The sequence below is a fragment of the Epinephelus fuscoguttatus genome, linkage group LG9 (genome assembly GCF_011397635.1).
Source record: "Epinephelus fuscoguttatus linkage group LG9, E.fuscoguttatus.final_Chr_v1".
NCBI classification, from domain to species: Eukaryota; Metazoa; Chordata; class Actinopteri; order Perciformes; family Serranidae; genus Epinephelus; species Epinephelus fuscoguttatus.
The window spans coordinates 3,878,532-3,906,510 of record NC_064760.1 but is presented as its reverse complement, the minus strand read 5'-3'; the positions used below and the strand labels follow the sequence as shown (position 1 = coordinate 3,906,510).

The window sequence follows — 27,979 nt, the reverse complement described above, 5'->3', positions numbered from 1 at the left end:
GCGGTGAATTGCACCGCGACGAAATGGAGTGACGGAGAAGTTCGAAGGGTTCACGACGGCGTCACGGCAACGTTCTAGGTACGCCGCAGGACCATAAATCAGGCTTAACGAGTGTAAATGTCGTTCACTTTCCAGCACTCCATCTCTCCTTCACTCCCCTTCTGTGGAGAAACTCCACACACCATAAATGACAGCAAAACACTGTATGAGACTGTTTATTTTTGTCATTTACCGAAGTGATGAGCACTTGCTTCAGCTCAGTGTGAGAACCTCTTGCATTTTGCTGTCGTCTCTGGCACGTGGTGTTTCACCGCAGGCAGCGGAGAGCTGGAGACATCTACACTCAAACTACAGATGCAACAAAACCCTGCAAACAAAAAGTCAATACGAGACCACAAGCTCCCGTGTTCTGTGAGATAAAATGACTGGTTTTGTCAGTGTTATCTGACGGCTTTGACGAGAATAAAGATGGAGAACTGAAGATGTTAGAGATGCACCGGTCAATTCTTCTTTTTGCCTCGATCCGAGTCATTTAATATTGAGCATCTCCACATTTAAAGTCTGTTCTGTTTTTACCCTCAGAAATCCCTCAGAAGAGTCAGAGGTTGGACCGCTACAAAGAGATCATCCGGAGTCTTCCTCGAGTCAACAGGACCACTCTGGCCGCTCTCATCAGTCACCTGTTCAGGTGAGCTCACACTGACACACCTGCAGCTCTGGTACCAGCAGTGGTGTTGTCAGTAGCAGAGGTAATAATAGCTGCTGTTGTTTTTAAACGATTGTATTTCCTTCTTCTGTGTCAGAGTCCAGAAGTGTGCCGATCTGAACCAGATGTGCACAAAGAACCTGTCGCTGCTGTTCGCTCCCAGTCTGTTCCAGACTGACGGGAAAGGAGAGCACGAGGTGAAGATCGTAGAGGATCTGATAGACAACTACCTGTACGTCTTTGATGTGAGTACAGCTCGGAGAGGACGTCGACTCATTTTCCTTTGCGTTATAAAAACTGAGCTCAGTCAACTTCTGATCCTATTTCAGATCGACGAGGAGCATCAGACTCAGATCGAGCTGGAAATTAGCCTCATCACCACCTGGAAGGACACTCAGGTATCCTGTTTCACTAAACACACACACACACACACACACACACACACACAAATACACACGCATACTCTATATAAGAATCCATTATTATTTAATACACAAATATCACAAAATCGGTTTGGTGGACTGACAGCTTTCAGTTACTAAATTTGCTTAATTCTGGTCTGAAAAATGTCAGTAATGAGGTCCTAATAAATATAATATGCTATTAAGTTAGTAAGGACTTGTAATCAGTTCATGATTAATAATATGTTAATATTAAGTTGGTAATAAGTTATTAAGAAAGAGAAGCAGTAAGCTGATAGAAGTTGATAATTATGTTTTTATAATTCTTAAAAAACTTCAAAAAATTGGAAGTAAGTTGATAATAACTTGGTAATAAGTCACTGGTAAGTTAGTAATGACTTGTAATCAGTTATATCTTAGTAATACATTGATATTTATTTGGTAATAATTTAGTAAAAGAGTTGTAGAACCTAGATAATAAGGTGGATAAAAGTCATTAGTAAGTTAGTAATTAGTTAATAATAACTTAGTAATAAGCCACTAATAAGTTAGTAATACACTGTTAATAAGCTGGTGTGTGTGTGTGCAGCTGTCTCAGGCCGGTGATCTGATCATCGAAGTCTATCTGGAGATGAAGATACCAGACTGCTGCATCACTCTCAAGGTGAGTCTGAATATTGATTATCAGTACTGACTACTCCATAGCCATTGGTAGCTATGTCACCTTCTACCTATGCCAGTCCTCAATGCCTATGTGCAGTTTCACATAGATTGACCACGTCAGTGAGTAGAAAAACGTGGGACAGACAGAATGACTGACTGACAGAATGACACACTGACAGTTTCCGTGATTATGTACAGCATACCATACCATGACTTAGTCATACCAAACATTAGAAACAACACCAACATTGGTCCACAGGGGGAGCCACAGCGATCGGTCGCATTTTAGCCATTTTGAAGCATTTTTCTGTTGTTATAGCGCCACCCAGTTGCCAATTAGAGTTAAATTTCTCCAGTCACCTTGAGGCGTCCTGTTCTACATATCTACCAAGTTTAGTAAAAATCCATATGGCGGTTAGGCCTAGATAAGAAATGAGCTCTCTAGCGCCCCCATTTTGTTTGATGGGCTCAATAATGGAGGGGTCCCCTCAGATTATGTGTGGTCATATGCCTACAAAGTTGCGTGGTGATGGGTGAAACCCTTGAGATGTTCTACACCTTTATGTGATGAGCCACGCCCTCCGCAATATTCATTGCCTTATAGAAGCTCAGTTTTAGGAAGTTTTCCAACTTTTGCCAAGAGGGAACTTTAGATATTGCTCCCTAGATTATGTTCACCCAGTTTCATGCAGATCGCTTGAGGCGAGGCAAATGCGTTCCTCATGAGGAGAGGCATCTCTGTGCAAAGTTTCATGTCTCTACAACATACGGGGCATGAGATATGCCCATTCAAAGTTTGACATTTCAATCGGGTGCTATAGCGCCCCCCTTTGGCCAATTGATGTAATATTGCTTCATTGGCATCCTCCCATGACCCTCTACCACTGTGCCAAATTTCACATGGATTGACCAAGTCAGTGAGGAGAAAAACGTGGAACACACACACAGACATTATAATCATTATAATCCCGACACTGCGGGACGTCTTCAGCCTGTTATAACATGATGTGACCTGCAGGTGTCTCCCACCATGTGTGCTGAGGAGCTGACCAATCAGGTTCTGTTCATGAGGAACGTCCCGGCCGGAGACAAAGACGTGTGGATGACGTTTGAGGCCATTGAGGACGGACAGCTGGGTGAGACAATAATCCTGGGTTTTCAGGTTACGACAGTGTTTCACTTCTTACTGGGATACATCGCTATGGTAACACCTTACCTCCTCTGGAGCAGGGTATGTTCGAGATAGTAGATCAAGCACTGCCTGTTGGCCAATAAAGCATTTTGAGTTGCACTTGCTGTATGAAGTGTCCTATACAAATAAAGTTATTATTGTTACAAGCCCAGTAACGTACACATTCACATACGCACACACATATTTTTATCCATCTGGCCCCTGATCTGAGTGCAGAGTGTGTGGGATGTGTTACCTGACAGTTGTTGTTCTTTGTGTGTCAGAGCGTCCGTTACATCCCAAAGAGAAAGTTCTGGAGCAGGCTCTGCAGTGGTGCAAGATGGCCGACCCGAGCTCGGCCTACCTGGTGGTGAAGAGAGTTCCTAAAGGAGAAGGCATCAACATCCTCACCTGTAGGTCCAACACACAACACACAACACACTGAACACAGAGAGAGCTCACAGTGTTAAAAAATGTGTCTGTCTGTCTGTCTGTCTGTTCAGCCTATAAGAGTGAGATCATGAAGGTCGGTCTGCTGAAGTGTCGTGAGGAACCTCCGAAGCTCCTGCAGGGGAACAAGTTCCAGGAGCGAACGTTCCAGATCATAAACCACAAACTGCTGCTGCTCAAAGACAAGAAGGTAACACTCAGTGACAAATGGTTTGTCTCTGACAACCAGTAAGCACTTCCAGTGTCCTGACTGGTCTGTGTCTTTGTTCAGAGCATCAAACCAGAGAAGGAGTGGTCTCTGAAGTCCATGAAGATCTACATTGGCATCCGCAGGAAACTGAAAGCTCCGAGCAGGTAACATGACGCTGAGAGCTCGACACCAAACACTCAGCTCACACACAAAGACATGCTCTGTTCTACAGATACGGTATTAATGCTATTATTATTATCACTATGATTATCATGAAATGTCTGTGGAGGGGTTCTCAGGGGTCAAAGGTCAGCAGCGATGTCAATAAAATAATCTGTGTCTTAAAGAGAATATTTATATTATCTGCAGGTGGGGATTCACAGTGATGTCCGACAAACACCAGCTGTAAGTATCAATGTTCTTATTGACTGACTGAAGTACTTATTTACTTAAGTAAAAAGAAATACTCTGTTACAAAAAAAAGTACTGCATAAATGTTACTCAAGTAAAAGGGTGTCGGCCTCAGCCAGGGTTGTCCCTTGTCGCCGATTCTGTTTGTGATCTTCATGGACAGGATCTCAAGGCACAGCCGGGGGGGAGGAAGGGGTCCGGTTTGGGGACTTGAGAATTGCACGTCTGCTTTTTGCAGATGATGTGGTTCTGTTGGCTTCATCGCACCGTGACCTCCAGCATGCACTGGGGCAGTGTGCAGCTGAGTGTGAAGTGGTCAGGATGAGAGTCCTCCAAATCTGAGGTCATGGTTCTCTGCTGGAAAATGGTGGATTAGGTCCTCTGGATTGGGAGAGAGTTACTGCTGCAAGCGAGGGAGTTCAAGTATCTCAGGGTCTTGTTCGCGAGTGAGGGCAGAATGGAGCGTGAGATGGATCGGTGGTTTGGTGCAGCTTGTCGTGGTGAAGATGGAGCTGAGCCAGAAGGTGAAGCTTTTGATTTACTGGTCCATCTACGTCCCAACCCTCACCTATGGTCATGAGCTCTGGGTAGTGACCGAAAGAATGAGATCATGGATACAAGCAGCCAAAATGAGTTTCCTCCATGGGGTGTCTGGGCTCAGCCTTAGAGATAGGGGGAGGAGCTCAGACATCTGGAGGGAGCTCTGAGTAGAGCTGCTGCTCCTTTGCATCGAAGGGGGGCCGTTGAGATGATTCAGGCACCTCCTGTTAGAGGTGTTTCAGGCACGTCCCACTGGTAGGAGGCCCCGAGGCAGACCCAGAACACACTGGAGGGATTATATATCTCATCTGGTCTGGGAACACCTTGAGGTCCCAAAGAAGGAGCTGGAAAGCATTGCTGGGGAGAGGGATAAAAATAGATGGATGAACAAAAGTATTAGAAGTTGTAGTGAAGTAGAAGTATTAAGTAGCATAAAATGAAAACACTCAAGTAAATTAACTTCAGTACTCTGCTAAGTGTAGTTAGTTACTTTTACCACAGCTTTTTTCTGAATGACTTCTGGTTTAAAACAGAAACTGGAGCAGACAGGACTCAACTGCGATCACTGATTTATTTAGTTTGACGATTTATAATTGAAATAGTTTGCCTGTAAAGTCCCTGATTCCTAGGTTTAACAGTTGAAGTTACATTTAGTTTTGATGATTAATATAAATGTTTATAAAGTCAGGATGATCTCATGACAGGAACAGACTCACTGTATTTATCCTAGAACACTTCAGAGTTTGTATTTATGTTGGTTTTATAACATTAAGATGTAATCCAGCTTCATAGTAGATTTAACCTCAGTGTATATTTGTTTCTGTCAGGTATCTGTGCTGCAGCTCTGAGGCTGAACTGTGGGACTGGATCACCAGCTTCCTCAAAGCTCAGGTCAGACCAGCTCTCCTGCTGCTGTTTCAGTCTGTTTCCGTGGCGCTGAGGAACTGATTTAGGATCAGATTCAGACAGAAGGAGGTTGGAGCAGTTTGTCCGTCAGAGGACTGAAGCTGCTCTGAATCTGATCCTCGTCTCAGCCGATGTGTCTGAAAAGAGACATCTAACAAGAACTACAATGCTTTCAACTCCCAGAGTCCTCAGCTCTCTGCAGGACGTCGTCTCCTGCTGACATTTTGTCTTTGGTTTATCTTTCAGAATGATGACCCGGGCCCTCCGGTCCTGAGGCGTCACTCCTCCGCAGATATCTCCAAGCAGAAGTTCGGCACGATGCCGCTCGTGCCCATCAGAGGAGATGAGAGCAACAACAGCATGCTGGCGGCCAATCAGAAGCTGGTCAGACGACGTTCTTAACATCTTTAACTGTGGTTGGATAAACTAGTTTAGAATACTTTGACTATCTTTTGAGTCCGTTCAACTGGAAATGTTTCACAGAAAAGAAACACAAAACAAACTGTCACCAGGACGCTGCTCTGCTCTGATAGGAAGTCTGGCAGAGGTGGTCACAAAAAAATATTGCTGAACTTCTGTCTGAAAACAGTGTGCACTTTGGGGACAGTAACGTTTTTTTTTTTAAATCTTGAATAATACAAAGTACTTTTCAATAATCTGAAGAGGTTATTTTTAAAAGTGTAAGTAAATAAATAAATGAATAAATATATAATAGCCAGGAGGATGTGATCGCTTTGTGTGTTTCTAATGTGAATCAGCTCTGGAGTTTCTTCTTCTGTGGTGTCATGATGCTGACGGAGCTTTTGTTTCTAGAAAATCCTTTTTAAAATTAGTGAAATTGTGTTTCAGATTTTAGACTGAGTTTGTTTGCAGGGTTCTTCGTTGGTATGCTGATACTGAATAATGTTTCATTTTATTTAAATCTCTGAACTTAGTGCTGTGAAAAAATGACAAACTAGTTCACTGTTCGTTAAGTATTATTAATATATTTCCACTGAAAGTTAAGAATCAGCTATTTTTCTCTTTGGAGAAAGACTCATAAGACTCATATTCATTAGATTTTTTATTTTCTTCTCTCTGCAGAGAAAGTTACACGACAGAAGGACGCTCTCCATGTACTTTGTGAGTATTTAATATTTTTTATTTCTTACATTTTGAGTATTTTGTGTTTATTTTTTGCACTTTGTGACTACTTTTAATTTGTATTTTATTCTTTTACTTTTTAAGTATTTTAGATTTTCATTTTGTGCTTTCTGAGTGTTTTATACTTTAAACTTTTATTTTGTGATTATTTTACACTTTTAATTTCTACTTTGTGAATATTTTTTATTTTCATTTTAAACTTTGTAAGTATTTTATTCTTTGTACTTTTTAAGTATTTTTTTTTAGTACTTAATTTTATACTTTCATTTTGTTCTTAATGAGTAATTTATATTTTGTACTTGGAGTATTTTTTTTTTTATTTTGTACTTTGTGGGTGTTTTTTTTACTTTTATTTTGTACTTAAGGAGTATTTTTTGCTCACTTTTATTTTGTACTTTATGAGTATTTCTTTTATTTATTTTGTACTTAGAGTATTTTTTACTTTTATTTTGTACTTAATGAGTATTTTTCATTTTTATTTTCTACTTTGTATTTTTTTTTTTTTTTCAATTTTGTACTTTGTGGGTATTTTTTTAGTTTTATTTTGTACATTGTGAGAATTTTTTTATTTTGTATTTTGTGAGTATTTAATATTTTGATTTTGTACTTTTAGTATTTTATTCTGGAGGAAAATGAGGTGATGCATCATCGATATACAGTCCAGTATTTATATTTATATATCTGTTTACTTGCAGCCCATGAAGGTGCAGCAGGACTCATTTGAGGAGCGTTCGGAGTCTCCTGACCTTCCTGAGCCGCTCTACGAGGAGGTCGGGGACTTCGGCCTGCAGGTCCTTAAATCTCTGGAGACCAGCTTCCTGTCCAGCAGCGCTGCCGAGACTCAGGAAGTCCCAGACCTCCCGCCGCTCAGACTAATTCCCGTGGAAGCCGGGCACTCGGACCACATAATCATCCCCAAATCGGGGTGTTCCGGCGCCGGCTCTGTGGACAGTCTGGAGCAGAGCGGAGGCAGCAGCGGAGGAGGTGATGGAGAAGACTTGAACGTCCCTCAGCAGCCTGCAGTGAGGAAGAGGCAGCAGCTGCAGGGAGTCTGTACTCCATCACAGGAGCTGCTGCTGCAGGAGCTGTCATCTGCTTTCACCAAGAAGACTGAGGAGGAGGAGGAGGGGGGGGAGAAGGAGGAAGAGGAGGAGGAGAGGCCGTATGATGTCTGAGAGGAAAGAAGGTTTTATCACAGCTCGGTGAAATCTATCAAAGTTTCCACAGAGTCTGGTGAAGTCAGGAAGCAATCAGTTTCATTTCTATAACCCTGAATCGCACATTTGTCCAAGAGCTCCTCACAGCATGTGACCCCCACGATCATTCTGCCCTTTACAGAAACTTTCACTGGAATAAAAGCAGCCGGGAGGACTTTTATAATACCAGCAAAGACACTGAGAAGGACTCATTTAACCCTGTAATATTTGGTCAGTCCCCTCAGATTAATGAATCATGCCTTGGAATTACTCTGATGATTCTGCTGGCACTGCAGCTCCCAGATCTCCTCCTGATTAACTGGTTTAAAAAGATAAGAAAGAGGATTCGGGAGAGCTCAGAGCTCTGATGGAGACGTTCACAAAGACACCTCCAACCTGCTGCTGTTGGTGCCTTGCTCTGCCTCCAGTGAGGAACCAAAACGTCAGCTCTGAGAGACACAGAACCGAAAACTTTCACACAGTCTGATGGTTTCTGATGGAACGTAGGAAGTCAAAACTCAGAGACAGAGGAGCAGCGGACACTGTGATTGGCTGAAGGGTCACGTGACTCACAGTCAGAGTGACAGAACGAGTGAAGTGAAGTAGATGGGAGGAGGAGCAGGTCGTAGACTGAGGTCAAAAGAGTAGAATTAAAAAGATACTGTAAGAACAGACTGAAGCTATTATTTTAAATTATATATTATTAAATTACATATCTGTGTAATCTTTTAATGCCAAATAACAAGCTCATCGTCGTCTGGATTATAGCACAAACTGTATACAGTCTGTATATATTTAAAGGGGTGTTCCGTAGATTTATCATCACACTCCTGTGACTGAAAAAAGGATCTAAATCGATGCAGCACACATTCTCCTTCATTACCCACAGTGCACCTCTCCCTCTGACAGCTGTGTGGGCAATTGTCGTGTGTTATGTCAGTAGCAGCTTATGTAGCCTGAGGCCTCTGACCTGCAGCAGAGATGAGCAGCGGGCTGCAGAGGTCTGGTAAGCTCACTTCTGTTTTTTACTCCACACTCTGATGAGACTTCACACAGCTCCCTCTGGACACACAAAAGGCTTTATATCATGTTTAACACATGTGCAGTAGATCAGTGGTTCCCAACTGGTGCAGCCACAGCGTCCAGATATCTCCTTAGTCATTAAAGGTCCACACAGTTTAATATATTCAGCGTCATACTCGCATTTGGCCATGTCGTCCAGTTAGTTTGCCGTCTCTGTCAAGTAGCTGAAGCTGAAGTTAAAACAGATGAAACAGAAGTTGGGAACCACTGCAGTAGAACGCCTCAACACCAGGAGAGGGAAGGAGGAAATGGCTTCCAGTATTTGATTGATTTGATGCTTAAAGACACAGAACAGACAACAAACACCTGAGTTTGAAAAAGAAAATAAAAGAATACATCACCTGCAAAATGATGATTTGTATGTCAGTTGCTGACGCTGTGTTTCGTGGAATTCGTTCTCGTGATGCCTCAACAGTGAACGGAGAATCTGAAAAAGCCGAACAATCGTCGTAAACTGCAGTAAACGAGGATTATGTTTAACAGCAGCAAAAAACTACATCAAAACATCTGTTAGCAAACTCTGGCTTAACTTGTGCAGTATCATCCAAGTCTCATTTATCTAGTCGTGTGCTCAGTGCTTCCCAGACACATGCATTTTTCCTAAAATCAGGCACGTGCACAGATGCACCTGCACTTTTGCCCTTCTTGCAAGACATGTTTTTCTATTTCTTTTTATGATTTTATATTTTAGCTTTTAAGTTGAGCCCATGGCGTCAGTTTCAAATTAAAAGTGTGTTGTTTGCTCGACAACTGCATTTGAGTCGAGCTCCTGCCTCCACATTTTCTCTCGTGGCAGGTGCACGCAAATCGAGTCAACAGCAGCATCACGTCTTTATGGACAGCCAGATGACGATAGTGTTTGCCCTAAGCGTCAGCGCTGTTTGTCACTGATATAAATTAAACCACTATAAAGACATCTCAATACAGCCAGTCTAACGTGGGCAATAACCCACCATTAAGTTTCAGTCTTGCCTAAAACCACACTGCCTCCCTCCAACTCTTTGCCAGATTCAGGTTCAGCAGCAGCCCAGAGTGAGCAGAGACAGACACTGAAAATCTTCCCCACTTTAACTGATCTTTTTAAACCAAAATCATTTTGAAATCAAGTTTATGTTTCCCACGTCGCAGCTCTGATAAATGATTTCAACAAAAATAACCTGCAGTTTGGGGCTGTGCTGCGTAAAGAGCGCAGAGGAGCAGAGGAGGTGCATGGGGTGTATGCGTCTGTTTTCTGGGAGTGTTTAGGAAAATTTAAATCCTATTTAGAAGATAATTATAACAATTAGAGCAAGACTATTAAAAAAGCAAAGGAGGGGAAGAGAATGAGGAAAGAAGAAGAACAAATTGAGGAGAGAAAAGGAAAGGATTCAAGAATAGAGAGGAGAGAAGTGGAGAATGCACGTAGCCTGATTGTTGCGACTGAAAATAGGCAATGCAGATGGAGAAGTGGAAGCCTGATTGTAGAAATTGTTGAATATTTTTTGGCACATACCATTTCTTACTTTTGTCTGTATGTTTATTTTGAGTATGGATCCTACACATTGTTCTATAAAGAGACCCCTGGTGTCTGGGCTACTGGGCCATGCCTGAGACTGCTAAATGACACTTTGATTATAGTGCACGAGTTGTGTGAGGGTTTGTAAACCGATGTTTTCATATAATTTTGCTGTCGTTAAACATGGTCATCCGTTACTTCAGTTCATGAATAATTGGGGCTGCCCCCCTGACTAAGAATTTTACTAGTCGACTAGTCCTCATCAGGGTCCATCAGTGGACTAGTCTCCTGCATGTTTCTGATATGAATGTAATGATTAAATGATATATTTTGGTGGTTTGAGTTGAAGGTGTGAGAAAGAATAGTATCAGTAACATTGTTAACACTGTGCTACATTACAGAGAAATACAAACCGTACTAATGAACCTTCATTAATATAGGCCTATATTTTATCTCCAAGTGCACGTCACACACTGAGCGAGCCGCCTGTTAATGACGCTGTGGGCTAATGGGCATGTAGCTACTTCCATGTTTCAGATGATACGTCATGTTTGTAGTCGACCAATGAAGATGAGTTTACATATCACCTTGGGTTCGTCCTTCACCTTCTCAAAATGATCCCACACTTTGGATTTCCTGCCCGACATGTTATTAACTAGCCTGTGGAATAACCGCAGGTACCAGCCCTGGAGATTAACCTGACTCCTGTCTGACTGCTGAGCGTGGTCACTTCCTGTGTCTGTCCTTTCAAAGTAAAGTCACACATGGTCCAGTCATATAGGTTTGGAGTTATTTTGACGAGGAGCAGCTCCTGATAGAGTTTCATGTTTGTTTTGCGACTAAGCAAACAATGAAATCTTGCCGCCTAATGACCTTTCTGGTCAACTGTTAAGGGGCAGCTCTGTGACGAATGTTCACCTTTTTTGGATTCTTCGTTCACCGTAGAGACAGGAGATAAAAAACAATTTTTCTTCATGAGTTCAAGGTAACGTGGTGAGTAATCGACATACAAGCGCCCATTTTGGGATTTTAAGTATTCTTTTAAACCTTTACCTACAGTGAATGATGATGACGTGGGCGTCGTCATGTAAAATCCTCAGTTCTGATCCCGTCAGAACAAAACGATCAATCATCAAAATATTCTGTAGACAAACTGTACTGTAAAGTGTAAACATGCATCTTTATAATATGTTCAGATACTTTCTTATCAATAATTTGTACATTTCATGAGCTACATGTTCACGTGCAGTCAAACTGCTGATGTTAGTGTGGATGAACAAACTGGTTCCACTGGTTTTATTGGTGACACACTGTAAAGACTAGTTGTACATATGTAGTGCTGGCGGTTGTCTGTATCGTAACACTGGTGGAGTTTATTTAACCAAACAGTGTAGATTTATTCATGACGAGCCGCTGCGGCTCTGTGACATCACTGGATTTTATCACCTGAATTATATTTCAGCCTCTTTATATGTTAACTTATTTTATAAAACCATAGATGTTTTTAAACTGTGATTGAAACACCCCCCCCCCCCCGACAGGATGTGATGCTCTGAGTGAACAGCAGGTGGCAGCAGATGCTCATGTTTCAACAGGTGATGAGGTTTGACTGCAGCTGAGCGTCTGTAAGTCTGTTCCTCCGACACGTCTGACAGTGAAGAATAAAAGTCATCCTGTAATACTACCATGAAATACTTCATTACAAGTAAAAGTATGCATTCAAAATTTAACTTTATTGAGATTAAATTTAATAAAGAATAAAAAGTGAAGAAGAAATTTGAAGGAAGAGTAGTCCACCAGTCCTCCCATAACACAGTCTAACTGGTCCCAGTGTGACTCTAACAGTGGTCAGACTGGTTTGATGTGTGTGTATATATTCAGTATCTATCTGTTGTACATTATTCTATGTATCAAGCTGTTTGTCTCCTGATTGTTCTGGAAAGTTTCATGTGCATGAAGGATGATATTAAAATATATTTTTGGTTTCATAATCTGTTGTTCAGCTCACTTCTTTATAGAGCGGTGCAGGGACGAGTCCAGGTAGTATTTTTGCCCTTCTGTTCCATCATCTTGAAATCAGTGGGTCTTTGGTTCCATCCATCCATCCATCCATCCATCCATTTTCATCCACTTATCCGGGGGCCGGGTCGCAGGGTTAGCAGGCTAACACATACTCCTCCTGGAGGATCCAGAGGCATTCCCAGGCCAGATGAGATATGTAATCCTTCCAGCGCGTTCTGGGTCTGCCCCAGGGCCTCCTACCAGTGGGACGTGCCTAGGACACAGGGGTGTAGCCATCATTTCAGAAGTGATGGGGACAAATTGTTCAGAGGTCTATTGAGTGATTTATCATCCTCTCGCATTCAATTGCAACTCTCCTTAGCGGCTAAAGAACCACATAACCACAAACAGCCGCAGTACAGCACCATGGGACCAACTTTAGTTATTTAAAATTATATACTATCAAAATCTAAAGTTTTAGCTGCCAAACTCTTGTTGAGTTGACACAGAATGACCCTCAAGCATCTACAGGGTAAGTAGCCAGATACTTAAGAGCCAAATGACAACACTGAACATGAAAAATTCAGTAAAACATCATTCCTGTTAGCACGTTATTAGCAGGAATGGAAGTGACAAGGTAACAGGGTAAAAAGCCACATAATTTAATTTAATGGCATGAAGACAGAAAGTGACACAACACTTAACATATCAACATCAAGATGTATTTTACATTTTAGTCAAATATGACAGCACAGATGTGCAAAATTAATCAAATGTTTTTAAGCCTTCTCCCTGTGCTACCTATTGCAGTACAGACAAAAAACAAAAATAAGAGTAGCTCTGAAATAGCTGTGAAAATTAATCTCAGAGTCACTCTTATCCTATAGACATTTCCTTAGCCAGTTATAATTTCTCCTTACCTGTGAAGCCATGGGCTGATAATTGGTGCTGCTGTCAGGTCCCTGTCCTGATACCTGCCTGGTTTCTCCCTGTCCCTCTTCTATCTATTGCAATAATATAGATAATAAATGTGCAAAGCAAAATTCAGAAATAGAATTAGGAATAGTAGTGGTGACATAGCTGTGGAAATTAACCTCAGTCACTTTTATGCTCTAGATATTTTCTCTCAGCCAGTTATAATCTCTCCTCACCTGTGAAGACCCTGCATGATCATTCTCGCTGGCCTCTGGTCCACTGTCTCCTCCCCGACCCTGCTCTTTATATTGTGGCAATAAAGATTAAAAAATATGTGCAAAGCAATAGTGAGCACAAGTTCTTATTAAGGAGGAGTGGGTTTATTCCTAGCATGAAACTAGCTAGCAAGCAATTTAACTTAGGTAACAATAACATTAGTATTCTTGTTAACTAGCTTATCTTGATATATTAGCATCTATGATGTAATTAGTCATCATTTAGCTAACATTATCTACATGCAACAGCATTACTCAACTTACACGGTTTGTTTGGAAGAAACTGTGCAAGGTTTTTTGCTTCTTGCTGGCTGGTTTGCTGAACATAGTTAACACAGTGCCACTGCTCAGTAACACACGTCTTGTCTGTGCGATTGATTCAGATCACAACATGGCAGCATATGTATGCGCCTATTTTTATACAGTCTATGGTATGCCCTCTACTCATGGTGCATTCAAAGACGGCTTGGAAAAACATGGTACGACATGTTAAAAACGAATTGAACGGTTGTAATGGCTATAAAAAGTGCGGGGGACAGAGGACACAGATACTAGAAGTGCGGGGGACATGTCCCACGCGTATCCCGCGTCCGCTACGCCCATGCTGGAACACCTCTAAAGGAAGGTGCGCAGGAGGATCCTGATCAGATGCCGAACAACCTCAACTGACCCCTTTCGATGTGAAGGAGCAGCGGCTCTACTCCGAGCTCCCGCCGGATGTCCAAGCTCCTCATCCTAACTCTAAGGCTGAGCCCAGACACCCCATGGAGGTGGGGGTTGGGACGTAGATGGACCAGTAAATTGAAAACTTCACCCTCAGCAGCAGGCACTGGGGTTGTTTGCAGCTGTGTGTGAGGCAGTCGGGATGAGAGTCAGCACCTCCAAATATGAGGCCATGGTTTGTCTGCCTGAAACCAGTGGGTTGGGAGAGAGTTACTGCCTCAAGCGAGGGAGTTCAAGTAACTCAGGGTCTTGTTCACAAGTGAGGGTGAAATGGATTAGATGTCTGAAATAAGGTCTGTAGTTAACTCAGGTTTAAAGGTCAAGTGTGTAGGATTTAGGAGGAGCGCATAGAGAGCAGGTCCTCATCTATGAGGTCCACCATGTTGCATCGCTATGTTCCCACAGTGGCCCTGAACAGACAAACTGAACACTGGATCGGAATAGGGACATTTGTGTTTTTGTGTCAGCCATCTTAGTTAGGAGCCAAACTGTGTCAAAAAAACACAAATTATTATGCCTAAACACTGGTGACAGCCATGGAGGCATTACGTTTTTGGGTTGTCCGTCCATCCGCTCATCCATCCCATCCTTGTTAACGCGATATCTCAAGAACGCCTCGAGGGAATTTCTTCAAATGTGGCACAAATGGACTCAACGATTAACTGATTAGTTTTTGGTGGTTAAATTAAGGAACATTTTGGTTAAAACCTGAATTGAAGTGTATTAATCCTTGTTTTCCCAGCTGGTCAATCCCCTCAGTAACATAGTTGCCACAGTTTCCACAGCAAGTGAAACAGAGTTGAGGCCTGTCTGTAGGCAGTTTTGCAGTCATGCGTCCTCGCACACTTGACGTGATGACACTAAACACATTTGATTTGATTGATTGATTTCAAACATTAGAAAAAAAAGGAAAAACCTACAAAGCAGAGACAAACGAGATATTGTGTCACATGCTTATTTGCGAGAGTTGAAAAATTGGAACTTCAGCAACCCATTCACACCGTGATAGCCAATCAGCATTGAGATCCTCCGTGGACATATGACACAGAGGACACACCGGCGGAAGTTCATTCATTGATTCAGCAATTTAAATATTCCACCATTCAAACTCGCACGAGTAACGTGATGCAAAAATTCACATTGGATTTAGTGTGAACACGAAATTAGAATGACGAGTGTGTAAGTTGCCCCGTCCAAACAGAATGTATCCGTGTGTTTGAAGAAACACACAATGCCAACATTTCTTCTGGTGACTGGGTTTGATGAACAAAGATGATCAATTCTGTTCATACAAACATTTGATCCTGTGAATGCAATACAGACTCTGTCCAACCAGTCAGACTGCATACTTTCATTGTTCCTTAAAGACACACCCACACACACACACTCTGATGAAGGATAAGAAGCGATGTTGTTTCACTTCATCTGCTTGATGTTTAAGTTGAAGTGAAGCACAACGTTTCTTTTCTACACAGAGCTGCTGAGGACAGAGGAGAGCTGCACACTGATGAAGTTCATGGCTGAAAGTTTGGTAAGTGGAGCTGTGATCACTTGAAATGAGGTTATGTATCATTGTGTTTGGAGAAACAGTTAAATTGATGGCGAATGTTTGTTTAAAGATACTTTCAAATACAAATGTCAGCTGTGAAACAAGATGGCCGCCTGTTTGGTTGTTGTCGTACGAGAGTTTCCAGATGTAACATACTGACCATAGTGGGTTTTTTTTATAAGCACAGTTACATATCATTTTACTGTTTTGTGTTTTATGTCTGGACTGTGACGCTGAGATCGTGTAGCACAGCTCCATTTGTTGGAAGTTGATAAATAATACTTAACTGTAATACACTGTAAATGTAAAATCACCCCTTCTGGCATGTTCCTAATGGGGTTTAAAAGAAGGTAAAGTTATATTTGTTTCACCTCCAGAAACCTGGATTTTGAATCTAGATTAATTAACTGCTGTCACTCACTTGCCTGATGAAGACCCAATAGGGTCAAAAACTTGCAGCTTTGAGCCAAATAAAAGCGGGAGCTTAAACTCAGTGTGCGGACACTTTCCTACTAATTTGATTTGCATTAGAATATTATGTATTGGGACATACTCAATCTCCCTCTGATCTACTATATAGTATGGTAGTATGGGTACTGGAACACACTGTCAGCATCAGTGGCTTTGACAATAGCCCCTCAAAGCTTGAAATGTTTACTTTAATCAGAATTCTGTGTTTGTCATGTGACTGACAGGAATAATAATAAATAATGTGTGATCTCTCCCCACAGGTTGTTGTGTTTGTGTGAAGGTGTGGACTCTGCTATGGATCAGTGTGAGGAACCAGGGGAGGGAGTCCGCCCCTCTAAAACCACTCTGCGTGGGGACCATGACAGCCGGACTGAAGCTCAGAGGTGAGATGAGGATCTCTAACTGTCCATGGCTCTTCTTCATGTCAGAGCTCAGCGCTCGGATTACTCCACCATCATTACTCACACTGAAAGTTCTGTGTGTGTGTTGTGTTGAAGCCTAGAGCAGAGGCACAGCCCAGACTCTACTGGATCTAAATCAGAACCTGGACCCAGCTGTGTGTCTGGGAGGAGTGACCAGTCAATGGAGCTTCCTCTTTTTTTTAGACAATCTGCTGATGTAAAGTAAGAATTTAAAACTCACACAAAGCATTTGAGATGAAACTTAGTTGTTGTCTGTATTAAAAGATCAGATTTTTAATAGGTTTTACTCCAACATGTGCATTATCTGTACTGATTTTGTTTCAGAGTCCAGCAGCAAAAAACTAATTCAAAACCCAGCTGTGTGTCCTGGAAGAGCGACGGGTCGAATCAACGTTTAATTGACTTTAAAGTTCATCCACCATCTGCTGATCAGATGTAAGCTGTAACTGACAGTAAGAGCTGGGTTAGATGCTGTTCACAGATAAAATGTATGATGTATGCATGACCATGCTCAACCTCCTTCCATGCTGCCAGCGCCCAAGCCTCCCTGCTCATCCGCCAGCAAAAGGCGCCACCCAACGGGCCTCCGTCAGCAGATAAGCAGGGGGCTCTGGGCGCTGGCAACACAGAGGGAAGCCAAACACTGTCCATCCACACACACTACCCACACTACAATGACACAAAGCCGGTAGAAAATCAGCAAAATTTCTCTTTAAAGGAGACATCAACCACAAAATGATTATTTTGTTTCAGAGTCCAGCAGCAGAAACCAGGTTGTTCAAAACCCAGCTGTGTGTCCTGGAAGAGCGACGGGTCGAATCAACGTTTAATTGACTTTAAAGTTCATCCACCATCTGCTGATCAGATGTAAGCTGTAACTGACAGTAAGAGCTGGGTTATGCTTGAAGATGATGTTAGATGCTGTTCATGGATAAAATGTTAGATGTGGGAAAACATATATACTTGATTATGTACAGTACTTAACAACAGGAAATTCCATTATGTCATATTTAATTTTTAATAATCTGACTGTAAAATTACAGTGTGAGGCTAAAACATAGCCCACTCTGTCTGCTGAGACATAGGCGTGTTACTTTGACAGCATTGCCTATTTAGAGTGTGTTTATAATGCATTTTAGAAATGGCTCTGCTGTAAAAAGCACGATGTAAATAAAGATAATTTACTCAGTCGTCCAATCCTCAACCAGCTCTGTATCATTACAACATGGGCAGCACATGCAAATGAACAACAGTCAACTTCCCTCCATGCTGCCAGCACCCAGAGCTCCCCGCTCATCCACCAGCAAAAGGACCTTCAACAACAGATAAGCAGGGGGCTCTGGGCACTGGCAACACAGAGGGAAGCCAAACACTGTCCATCCACACACACTACCCACACTGCAGTGACACAAAGCTGGTTGAAAATTGGCAAAGTTTCTCTTGAAAGGCTACATCAACCACAAAATTATCTTTTTTTTCAGGGTCCAGCAGCAGAGACCACACTATCCTGGATCTGGACCCAGCTGTGTGTCCTGGAAGAGCGACGAGTCGAACCAACGTTCAATTGACTTTAAAGTTCATCCACCATCTGCTGATCAGATGTAAGCTGTGAACTAAGCATAGCGTTAGTTAAGGCAGGACACGATGTTGAGCTCAGCTCACATCCCAGCTACATCAGCTGATCTCAAGCAGCCCAATCATCTGATGGAGCAGCTGATACATCACATGATTCCTTTCTGTGCAACCAAACAGTTCAGGGCATCCTATTTAAACTGCTCTGGCCAGCCTACTGTTGCAGCTTCCTCTACAACCCGCCTCCACCCCAGCTCCTCCTTTTCATGTTGTGTTTGACTTAGCAAAGTCATTTCTGTTTGTCAGTGATGCTGCTCTGTTCTGTTCCTGGGGGGTCTTTGCATGCTGCTCTCCCTGCCTTAGGCTTTCCATGTAAGCACATGGAAGGGCAGAGAGGTGTGCTCTCTCTGCCTAAATGCTTTCCACGTAGGCATGTGGAAGGGCAGGGATGTGTGCTCTCTTTGTCTTAGGCTTTCCACGTAGGCATGTGGAAGGGCAGGGATGTGTGCTCTCTTTGTCTTAGGCTTTCCACGTAGGCATGTGGAAGGGCAAAGAGGTATCCCTTCTCCACTTTAGGCTTTCTGCATAGGCCTGAAGAAAGGCAGAGAGGCCCCAGAACAGAGCCATACCCCCAAATATGACACTACAAATAGAGATAAATGTTTGTTTTTTACTAAAGTGGTCCTGACTGAACTGACAGTAAGAGCTGGGTTAAGCTAGAAAAAAATGTTAGATGTTAGATGCTGTTCACCGAAAAAATGCATGATGTGAAAAAAAAAACATATATATCTGATCATGCTATACAGTATTTTACAACAGGAAATTCGATTACGTCATATTTCATTTAAAATAATCTGATATTTGTTTACATTAATGGTCAATGGCAAAAAATATAAACGCTTTTTAGGACATTTTAAATGGTCAAATCACAGTGTGAGGCTAAAGCATAGCTCACATTGTCTTCATAAGACATATTTGTTATTTACCTGTTTTAGTGTGCGTTGATAATGCATCTTAGAGATGTAATAAAGATAATTCATTCAGTTGTTCATTCTGGAAACTCTGCCAATCCTCAACCAGCTCTGTATCATTACAACCTGGGCAGCACATACAAATGAACAACACCCCTCAGTGTTGCCATCTGCCAGACCTATGCCAGCAAATAATTGGGGATGAGCTACCCATACGGCAATGACACAAAGCCAGTTGAAAATCTTGTTTGTCTTTGTGTGGACACACATATTGTGTAATTCTTTGTGATTCCTCCACAGAGTGTACGAGGAGAGCTCAAAGGTTCCCAGTGGTTGGTCTGCCCAATGGCATCAGACACACCTGGACTCCATATTCATGGTCTGTGCACGTGCATCAGCTACATTTACGTCTATTCTGTTCATAGTCATCTCCATGCTGTACTTTTTAGACCAGTGGATTGTCACTCTGTCCAGCATCTGATGTTTGATTGTGTCATTCATGTTCCAGGCGCTGGAGGAGAACATTGTCGCTTTTGTGAAGGATGAGATGAAAAAATTCCAGAAGATTGTGAGTTCAGATTACTCAAAATGCTTAGAGAGTGAGAGGAAGGATGAGGAAGGATTGGACGGCGAGGATGAAGAGCAGAGGAGGAGCAGCAGAGAGGCATTTCTGAAGATCACACTGCACTTCCTCAGAAGAATGAAACAGGAGAAACTGGCTGACTGTCTGCAGAGCAGTAAGAGGAGTTCTCTAAATAGTTTAGAGGTTGGATGACTGAGACTATCAATGATGAGACATATGTTTAAATTTGCTGACATTTTTACACAATAATTTCTTCATTATCTTGTTTGTTGTGTTTTTATTCAGAAAGTCGCCCTGGAGTTTGTCAACGTAAACTCAAATCTAACCTGAAGAAGAAGTTCCGGTGTGTGTTTGAGGGGATCGCTAAAGCAGGAAACCCAACTCCACTGAATCAGATCTTCACAGAGCTCTACATCACAGAGGGAGGGACTGCAGAGGTCAATGATGAACATGAGGTCAGACATATTGAAACAGCATCCAGGAAACCACACAAACCAGAAACAACAATCAGACAACAAGATATCTTTAAAGCATCATCTGGAAGAGATGAACCAATCAGAACAGTGATGACAAAGGGAGTGGCTGGCATTGGGAAAACAGTCTTAACACAGAAGTTCACTCTGGACTGGGCTGAAGACAAAGCCAACCAGGACATACAGTTGACATTTCCATTCACCTTCAGAGAGCTGAATGTGCTGAAAGAGAAAAAGTACAGCTTGGTGGAGCTTGTCCATCTCTTCTTCACTGAAACCAAAGAAGCAGGAATCTGCAGGTTTGAAGAGTTCCAGGTTGTGTTCATCCTTGACGGTCTGGATGAGTGTCGACTTCCTCTGGACTTCCACAACAATGAGATCCTGACTGATGTTACAGAGTCCACCTCAGTGGATGTGCTGCTGACAAACCTCATCAGGGGGAAACTGCTTCCCTCTGCTCGCCTCTGGATAACCACACGACCTGCAGCAGCCAATCAGATCCCTTCTGAGTGTGTTGACATGGTGACAGAGGTCAGAGGGTTCACTGACCCACAGAAGGAGGAGTACTTCAGGAAGAGATTCAGAGATGAGGAGCAGGCCAGCAGAATCATCTCCCACATCAAGACATCCAGAAGCCTCCGCATCATGTGCCACATCCCAGTCTTCTGCTGGATCACTGCTACAGTTCTGGAGGATGTGATGAAGACCAGAGAGGAAGGAGAGCTGCCCAAGACCCTGACTGAGATGTACATCTACTACTTGGTGGTTCAGTCCAATGTTATGAACATCAAGTTTGATGGAGGATCTGAGACAGATCCACACTGGAGTCCAGACAGCAGGAAGATGATTGAGTCTCTGGGAAAACTGGCTTTTGAGCAGCTGCAGAAAGGCAACCTGATCTTCTACGAGTCAGACCTGACAGAGTGTGGCATCGATATCAGAGCAGCCTCAGTGTACTCAGGAGTGTTCACACAGATCTTTAAAGAGGAGAGAGGACTGTACCAGGACAAGGTGTTCTGCTTTGTCCATTTGAGTGTTCAGGAGTTTCTGGCTGCTCTTCATGTCTATCTGACCTTCATCAACTCTGGAGTCAATCTGATGGCAGAAGAACAATCAACCTTCTGGCGGCCTGTGCCAAGAGCCACACCAATAGGTTTCTACCAGAGTGCTGTGGACAAGTCCTTACAGAGTCCAAATGGACACCTGGACTTGTTCCTTCGCTTCCTCCTGGGTCTTTCACTGAAAAACAATCAGACTCCCCTAAAAGGCCTGCTGACACGGACAGGAAGTAGCTCTCAGACCAATCAGGAAACAGTCCAGTACATCAAGAAGAAGATTGACAAGGGTCTGTCTCCAGAGAAATGCATCAATCTGTTCCACTGTCTGAAAGAATTGAATGATTGTTCTCTGGTGAAGCAGATCCAACAGTACCTGAGATCAGGAAGTCTTTCCACAGATGATCTCTCTCCTGCTCAATGGTCAGCTCTGGTCTTCATCTTACTGTCATCAGAGGAAGATCTGGATGTGTTTGACCTGAAGAAATACTCTGCTTCAGAGGACGCTCTTCTGAGGCTGCTGCCTGTGGTCAAAGCCTCCAACAAAGCACTGTGAGTACAGAGGAAGCTGGATTTGCCATAGATGGAAAACTTGGCTATCTTTTCAGCTTACATTTGTTTTGTCTTCTTCATTGTCTCTTCAGACTGAGTGGCTGTCATCTTTCAAAGAGAGGCTGTGAAGCTCTGTCCTCAATTCTCTGCTCTCAGTCCTCTAGTCTGAGAGAGCTAGACTTGAGTGACAACAACCTGCAGGATTCAGGAGTAAAGCTGCTGTGTGGTGGCCTAAAAAGTCCACACTGTACACTGAAAACTCTGAGGTAAGATCAAATTAATCTAAACTAATTTTCGATGTGATTTCAAAGCATACATTTCATGTAGTTTAAAAACTGCTTATGTCATCATTTCTAAATCTGTGTTTTAAATTCAACAGGGTAGAAAGCCTTTGAGTTTTTCTATCTTGATATTGAGACTTACAACTAAAGGAGACGTGTGTGTATATATATATATATAGAGAGAGAGAGAGAGAGAGAGAGAGTGTCAAAGAATCAATCAAACAATATGACCAAACCAAACAACAACTAAAAACAAGACAACAAACAGACAGATAAAGTAAAATCAAAACAGACAAAGCAAAACTAACAAACAAAAAAAAGTAAAGGTTCACAGCATCACAGTTCTCAGGGGTAGTCAGTATGTTGAAGAGATAGTGGCATCTTGAGCACATAAACCCACACAGAGATGTATTTCGAGACCTCAGTCCATACAGTCCACTCCTAAGGCCCGGGCCCCATCGTTTCCAATAGTCCAGAAAAGGGTCTCAAATGTGAAAAAAGACTTGAATGGCTGGTTCTTGAGCCAAAAGCTTATAGCTTCTAAAGGTATAAGTTCTATAGTGCTCTGGATGCAATATGAAACTGTAGGGACAGTATCTGAAATCCACTGAAGAAGAGCACACCTCCTGCACTAAAACAAATTTATTTTAAATCACTACTAAAAACAAATGTTTATAGACTTGCTTTCCTGTAACTTTGTTCTATATGGTTTGCCATTGTTGCCATTGTTTGTCACTGTGTGATGAATTATATTGTATAATTTGTGAAGCACTTTGTAACACTGTTTTAAAAGATTCGATATAAAAAAGTTATTATTATTATTATTATTATTATTATCATTATGATTAAATCAAGGCTCGTAATCAATTCAAATACCCAAGTACTTGTACGAGGGCATGCTTTTAAGTTAACTTACCATCAGGACATGACAATGCTAAAATCATCAAGCAACTCTAAGCAAAAAAACCATGCACCTCATTTTCTGAGCAATTAAAACCAATTTAAACTCAGCAGAGTTACCATCTAAAGCTCCTCCACTGCCTGAATATAAGCGTGTATATAAATGACAGTGTCATCAGCATATAGGTGTATTTTTGCTTGAATGTATTTACCCAAATTGTTTATAAAGACATAACAAAATGTTTCCCAGAATGGGAATTGGGGAACACCTTTAGTTATCTCAATAAAATTATACTGTGACCCTCTGCATGGATACAGTTAGTTAAGTCTACAAAATTTTAACACAAATTCTTTTTTCATTGTTCATTATTGTCTCCTCAGACTGAGTAGCTGTAACCTCTCAGAGAGAAGCTGTGAAGCTCTGTCCCCAGTTCTCAACTCCCAGTCCCCCAACTTGAGAGAGCTGGACCTGAGTAACAACAACCTGCAGGACTCAGGAATGAAACTTCTGTCTGGTGGACTGGAGAGTCCACAATGTGCACTGGAAACCCTCAGGTCAGGATTTATTAACCTGTTCAACTGATAATATTTTATAATAGTTAGGTTCTGCCTTTGCTGTTGGAAGCTAAAATAACACCAAGGAGAAATTTTAAGATAAAAAAACGAGAGTCAAGAACTAAATTAGAAAAGCTCTTGAACACAGCTTGTAGCAAGAGTCTGTAAGAAGAGGCAGTTCTTTGTCTTGTCAACTTTGAGGCTGTTTCTTCTTTCAGTTACTCTGTTTATAACTCTTCTTATGAAATCGAGAGCAGACAGTCACTAAACCATAACGACTAAGGCTACAGGAAGCTACATTTGATTTACAATACAAATCTTACAGTGACTGGCCATTTGAATCGTTAAGTAGAGACCAGAAGTATCACGTTTAAAGATTACAGAAACATACTGTTGACATCAGTGATGGACATACTTACTTCTAGCTCTGGCAGTACCCTCAGATTATGTGACGTGTGTTGTTTTGTGTATTTGCAGGATGTCAGGCTGTCAGATCTCAAAGGAAGGCTGTGCCTCTCTGGCCTCAGCTTTAAAGTCCAACCCCTCCCATCTGAGAGAGCTGGACCTGAGCTACAATCATCCAGGAAACTCAGGACTTAGGCTGTTGTCTGCTGGACTGATAAATCCATGCTGGAGACTGGAAACTCTCAGGTATGGAGAGGTCTGCTGCAGCCAAAAACAATTAGTCCGATAAAGGAGGTAGAAGCTTATTCTCTGTAACACTGTCAGTCTGGTTCATATGACCCTGAAACACTAATATGACTTCAAAACAACCACAGCTGATAAAAGTTGACTCATTAAACCGTGTTGCCTTATGACACAAAATGTTATAGCACAAAGACTACAGACTCGAGCGGGTCATCAGCAGTAATTATCACTCACAAATTGGTGAAGATTCTCAGTCATCCAGGTCATGGATATCCAAAGAGCTATATTGTAGGCAACTGGACTTGCTTGAGTTTCTTGGAGACGTTTGACCTCTCATCCAAGAAGCTTCTTCAGTTGCGATGGACTGGTGCTGAGTCACAGGCTTTAAACTCTGTGTGGGTGTGAACCCTTACAGAGCCGTTGAGGTCCCATGTGAGCTCTTGGTTTCAGAGTCGTGAAGGTAACAGTGTGAGTCGTTGACCCACCTGGCCATCATGTGTGTCATTAGGGTTAGATGGGTCCAGGTGTGAATGGGTGTTAAGTCATCTGGGAAGGGATCACAAGACTGCATTGTAGGTGGGTGATAAGTGGTGTCGTAAGCCACCCCCTCTGTTTAATGATGGTCGTTCCAGTTTGATGTAGATGGCTTCTTTTATGCCTTTCAAACCATCTTTCTTTTCTGGCCAAGATGTTAACATTGCTGTCCTCGGAGAAGTGTCCCTTCTCAGACATGTGACTTTAAAGACTTTGAAACTCAGAACTCACGTGGCCTCAATGACTCTGTGAGGGTTCATACCCACACAGGGGTTGGAAAAGAGGTGAAATGTCTTCAAGAAACTCAAGCAAGACAAGTTGTGATACAATATGATATAGCACCTAGTATCATGCACAAATATTTCACAACAGAGAATGGCAATCGCCAAGTGTTCTAGGGAGGTACCGCCATTTTTGGAGGACAAGCGTCCATAGCTACAGTAGCTGCCATTATACCTCATAGGTCTAGTCATGTTATCTGTCATTCGTTCATCGTCAGAAGTGTATAAGTACATGTGAATAACAAATGATCATATAAAGAGAAGCACTTGCCAAAGGCACAGAAGCCAAATATTTTAAAATTGAGTTCAGTTAGTAACTGATGTCAGCCCTTATGATTTAACATTAGGGGATACAGAACATTGAAAGGACCTTGACAGCCAGTCAACTATTACGGCCACTGATCTCTATGTATTTGACCTTAGCACCTACACCTGCCAGCTATTCAAAACTTTAAATCTTGTTTCAGCAACCAGGCTTCATCATGCCCACCTTAGCTCCACCCATGCTCTATCTCTTTGCCCATTTTTGGATTAGCTAGGACTTAGGCAGTTCCAGGTACTGCCAAGATGGTGATGGCAGAGCTTCAAAAACACTCTTCAGAAACTTGTGGGTGATGTCACAGAGACTACATCCATTATTTATACAGTCTATGTGTAATGTCCATGTTACCATGCCAACAGAGGATGTGCTGCTCTGACCCCCCTCCTACTTTCAGGGTGGAGCCTGGTGGAGTCCAATGGTTGAGACCAGGTCTGAGGAAGTGTAAGTGTGTTTTGAATTTGATTCATGAGGACAAAGCAGCACACATAAAACTGTCGTCAAAGTGTGACATCACTTATTTAATGTTATAGATACATTAAGTGCAGCTGTGTTGTGTCTTGCTCTCTCCATCAGACTCCTGTGAACTCACACTCGACACAAACACAGTACACAGAAAGATCAAACTGTCTGACAACAACAGGACAGCGACACATGTGAGACAGGAGCAGCCGTATCTTGATCATCCAGAGAGATTTGACTACTGGCCTAAGCTGCTGTGTAGAGATGGTCTGACTGGTCGCTGTTACTGGGAGGTGGAGTGGAGAGGAAGTGTTGATATATCAGTGAGTTACAGAGGAATCAAACGGAGAGGAGACAGAGACGACCCTTCATTTGGAGGAAAGGATCTGTCCTGGAGGCTGAGATGCTCTGATGCAGGGTACTCTGTCTTACACAAAGACAAAGAAACACCCCTCACCTTCTCTTCTTTGTCCTTCTTCTCCTTCTTCTTCTCCTTCTTCTCATCCTTTCTCTCCCCCTTCTTCTCTTCCTCCTCCTCCTCCTCCTCTTCCACCTCCTCCTCTGCCTCTGGTAGAGTAGCAGTGTATGTGGACTGTCCTGCTGGCACTCTGTCTTTCTACAGAGTATCCTCTGACACACTGATCCACCTCCACACCTTCAACACCACATTCACTGAACCTCTGTATCCAGGGTTTAGTTTTATTTCCTGGTCATATGGTTCCTCAGTGTCTCTATGTTCTCTGTAGGAGGGACAGTCTCCTCCTGTTAGAGAAACTTTCACTGCTGACCACATTGTTCAGTCCATGGGCATAGTGGACGTGGGGTACATGTCCCCCACAGTGGCTGTATCTGTCCCATATGTCCCCTGCACTTTTCCGTACTGTTAATAGAGTTTGACAGCCGTTCAATTCATTTTAACAAGTCAGAGCTTGTTCTTCCAAGTTGTCCTGGATGCACTGTGAGTGGAGGGTCAAGGTGCACACTTGTTGCTTCTTTTGTTATCACAGCAGAGAGCCATGCTCCCTCTGTTGCCTCTCTAAGCACAGAGTGGGGAGGATGTACTGTGAGTTTGAACAAAAATGTAAAGCAAACAAGGCAGCAGAGGCAGAGAACCTTGCACTCGTTCTTTATATCAAACCATGTAAGCTGAGTTAGTTTTTTGTAACAGTTAGCTGATGTTAAAAGGTGACCTCTTTTCCTACTCATCAGGTATTTTTGGTTATTTGGTTTGGTTCCGTAGCCGCTATGGAGAGGCGCAGTTGAATAGGAGAGAATACTTATTATTAATGAAACTTAAAAAATATGAAATCAGATGAGAAGCACTTTCTTGGCTAACCAGTTACCTAGAGAATAGGAGTCAATATGTGCAAATTAATCATGTTAAATCACAACTACTGAAGGTTAAGTGTGGGGTTCCCCAAGGCTCTGTGTTGGCACCATTGCTGTTTAATTTGTACATTAATAATATATGTGAGGTTTCCAGAGCACTAAAAACAATTTTATTTGTGGATGATACAAGTTTACTCTGCTGTGGGGATAACTTGCAACAACTTTTGGATACAGTGGGAAATGAACTGAACAAACTGAAGAGTTGGTTTGATTCAAATAAACTAACACTAAATTCAAGCAATACAAAATTTATAATATTTGGGAATCGTTCAACTAACTCATGTAAGAAACTCATGATAAATGATGTACAAATCGAAAAAGTGTCTGAAATCCAATTTGAATTAATAATAGACAATAAATTATGTTGGAAGCCACACATAAATTACATTAAAGGGCCAGTGTGTAATATTTGGCATGGTTTATTATCAAATCTGAATATTCTACCCATTCATATGTTTATATAAGTGTATAATCGCTATAAAATAAAATTCGTTTGTTTTTTTTTATAATTATGCTTTTATATATATATATATATATATATATATATATATATATATATATATATATATATAGCAAGGGCCTTGCTTTAGAGAGATCGCCATCTTGTACCGCCATGTATGTACGGCAGACCGAGCGGACAATCCAGCCAGCCAGAGAACGCGTTTCGCATGTATAAATAAACCAACGAAGACA

General features: G+C 42.1%; 3 protein-coding genes and 1 long non-coding RNA gene across 6 annotated transcripts in view; 3 read left to right on the top strand and 1 right to left on the bottom strand.

The window, feature by feature from the left end:
- The window catches only part of arap3 (ArfGAP with RhoGAP domain, ankyrin repeat and PH domain 3), a 51,409-nt gene extending 39,138 nt beyond the window's left edge, over nt 1-12,271 (top strand). The window contains exons 23-35 of the mRNA XM_049586376.1: nt 583-688; nt 804-951; nt 1,036-1,104; nt 1,697-1,771; nt 2,789-2,906; nt 3,226-3,354; nt 3,445-3,581; nt 3,663-3,745; nt 3,951-3,986; nt 5,360-5,423; nt 5,685-5,822; nt 6,522-6,560; nt 7,277-12,271. Coding sequence (XP_049442333.1) covers nt 583-688; nt 804-951; nt 1,036-1,104; nt 1,697-1,771; nt 2,789-2,906; nt 3,226-3,354; nt 3,445-3,581; nt 3,663-3,745; nt 3,951-3,986; nt 5,360-5,423; nt 5,685-5,822; nt 6,522-6,560; nt 7,277-7,756 — 1,622 coding nt within the window. The 3' untranslated portion in view covers nt 7,757-12,271. The remainder of the gene's footprint in view (nt 1-582; nt 689-803; nt 952-1,035; nt 1,105-1,696; nt 1,772-2,788; nt 2,907-3,225; nt 3,355-3,444; nt 3,582-3,662; nt 3,746-3,950; nt 3,987-5,359; nt 5,424-5,684; nt 5,823-6,521; nt 6,561-7,276) is intronic.
- Nucleotides 11,880-13,323, bottom strand: LOC125894830 (uncharacterized). Its single transcript, XR_007450119.1, has 2 exons — nt 13,277-13,323; nt 11,880-12,630 (listed from the first exon to the last, which is right to left on the bottom strand). It is a non-coding gene; the product is annotated as an uncharacterized LOC125894830 (long non-coding RNA).
- Nucleotides 13,324-15,709: 2,386 nt separating this feature from the next.
- Nucleotides 15,710-27,979, top strand: part of LOC125894791 (protein NLRC3-like) — a 38,310-nt gene continuing 26,040 nt past the window's right edge. Inside the window, exon 1 of the mRNA XM_049586412.1 lies at nt 15,710-15,800. The gene's annotated coding sequence lies outside the window, so the exon portion shown is untranslated. The remainder of the gene's footprint in view (nt 15,801-27,979) is intronic.
- The window catches only part of LOC125894790 (NLR family CARD domain-containing protein 3-like), a 33,976-nt gene continuing 21,724 nt past the window's right edge, over nt 15,728-27,979 (top strand). The window contains exons 1-14 of one of the 3 annotated variants that reach the window (XM_049586409.1): nt 15,728-15,800; nt 16,550-16,672; nt 16,787-16,912; nt 17,036-17,146; nt 17,465-17,578; nt 18,193-18,312; nt 19,555-19,633; nt 19,763-19,991; nt 20,123-21,917; nt 22,010-22,183; nt 23,480-23,653; nt 24,131-24,304; nt 25,833-25,879; nt 26,012-27,781. In XM_049586409.1, coding sequence (XP_049442366.1) covers nt 16,584-16,672; nt 16,787-16,912; nt 17,036-17,146; nt 17,465-17,578; nt 18,193-18,312; nt 19,555-19,633; nt 19,763-19,991; nt 20,123-21,917; nt 22,010-22,183; nt 23,480-23,653; nt 24,131-24,304; nt 25,833-25,879; nt 26,012-26,643 — 3,864 coding nt within the window. In that variant the 5' untranslated portion in view covers nt 15,728-15,800; nt 16,550-16,583 and the 3' untranslated portion in view covers nt 26,644-27,781. Of the gene's footprint in view, nt 15,801-16,549; nt 16,673-16,786; nt 16,913-17,035; nt 17,147-17,464; nt 17,579-18,192; nt 18,313-19,554; nt 19,634-19,762; nt 19,992-20,122; nt 21,918-22,009; nt 22,184-23,479; nt 23,654-24,130; nt 24,305-25,797; nt 25,880-26,011; nt 27,782-27,979 lie in introns of those variants that run through there. The other 2 variants (XM_049586410.1, XM_049586411.1) reach the window with 2 other exon arrangements.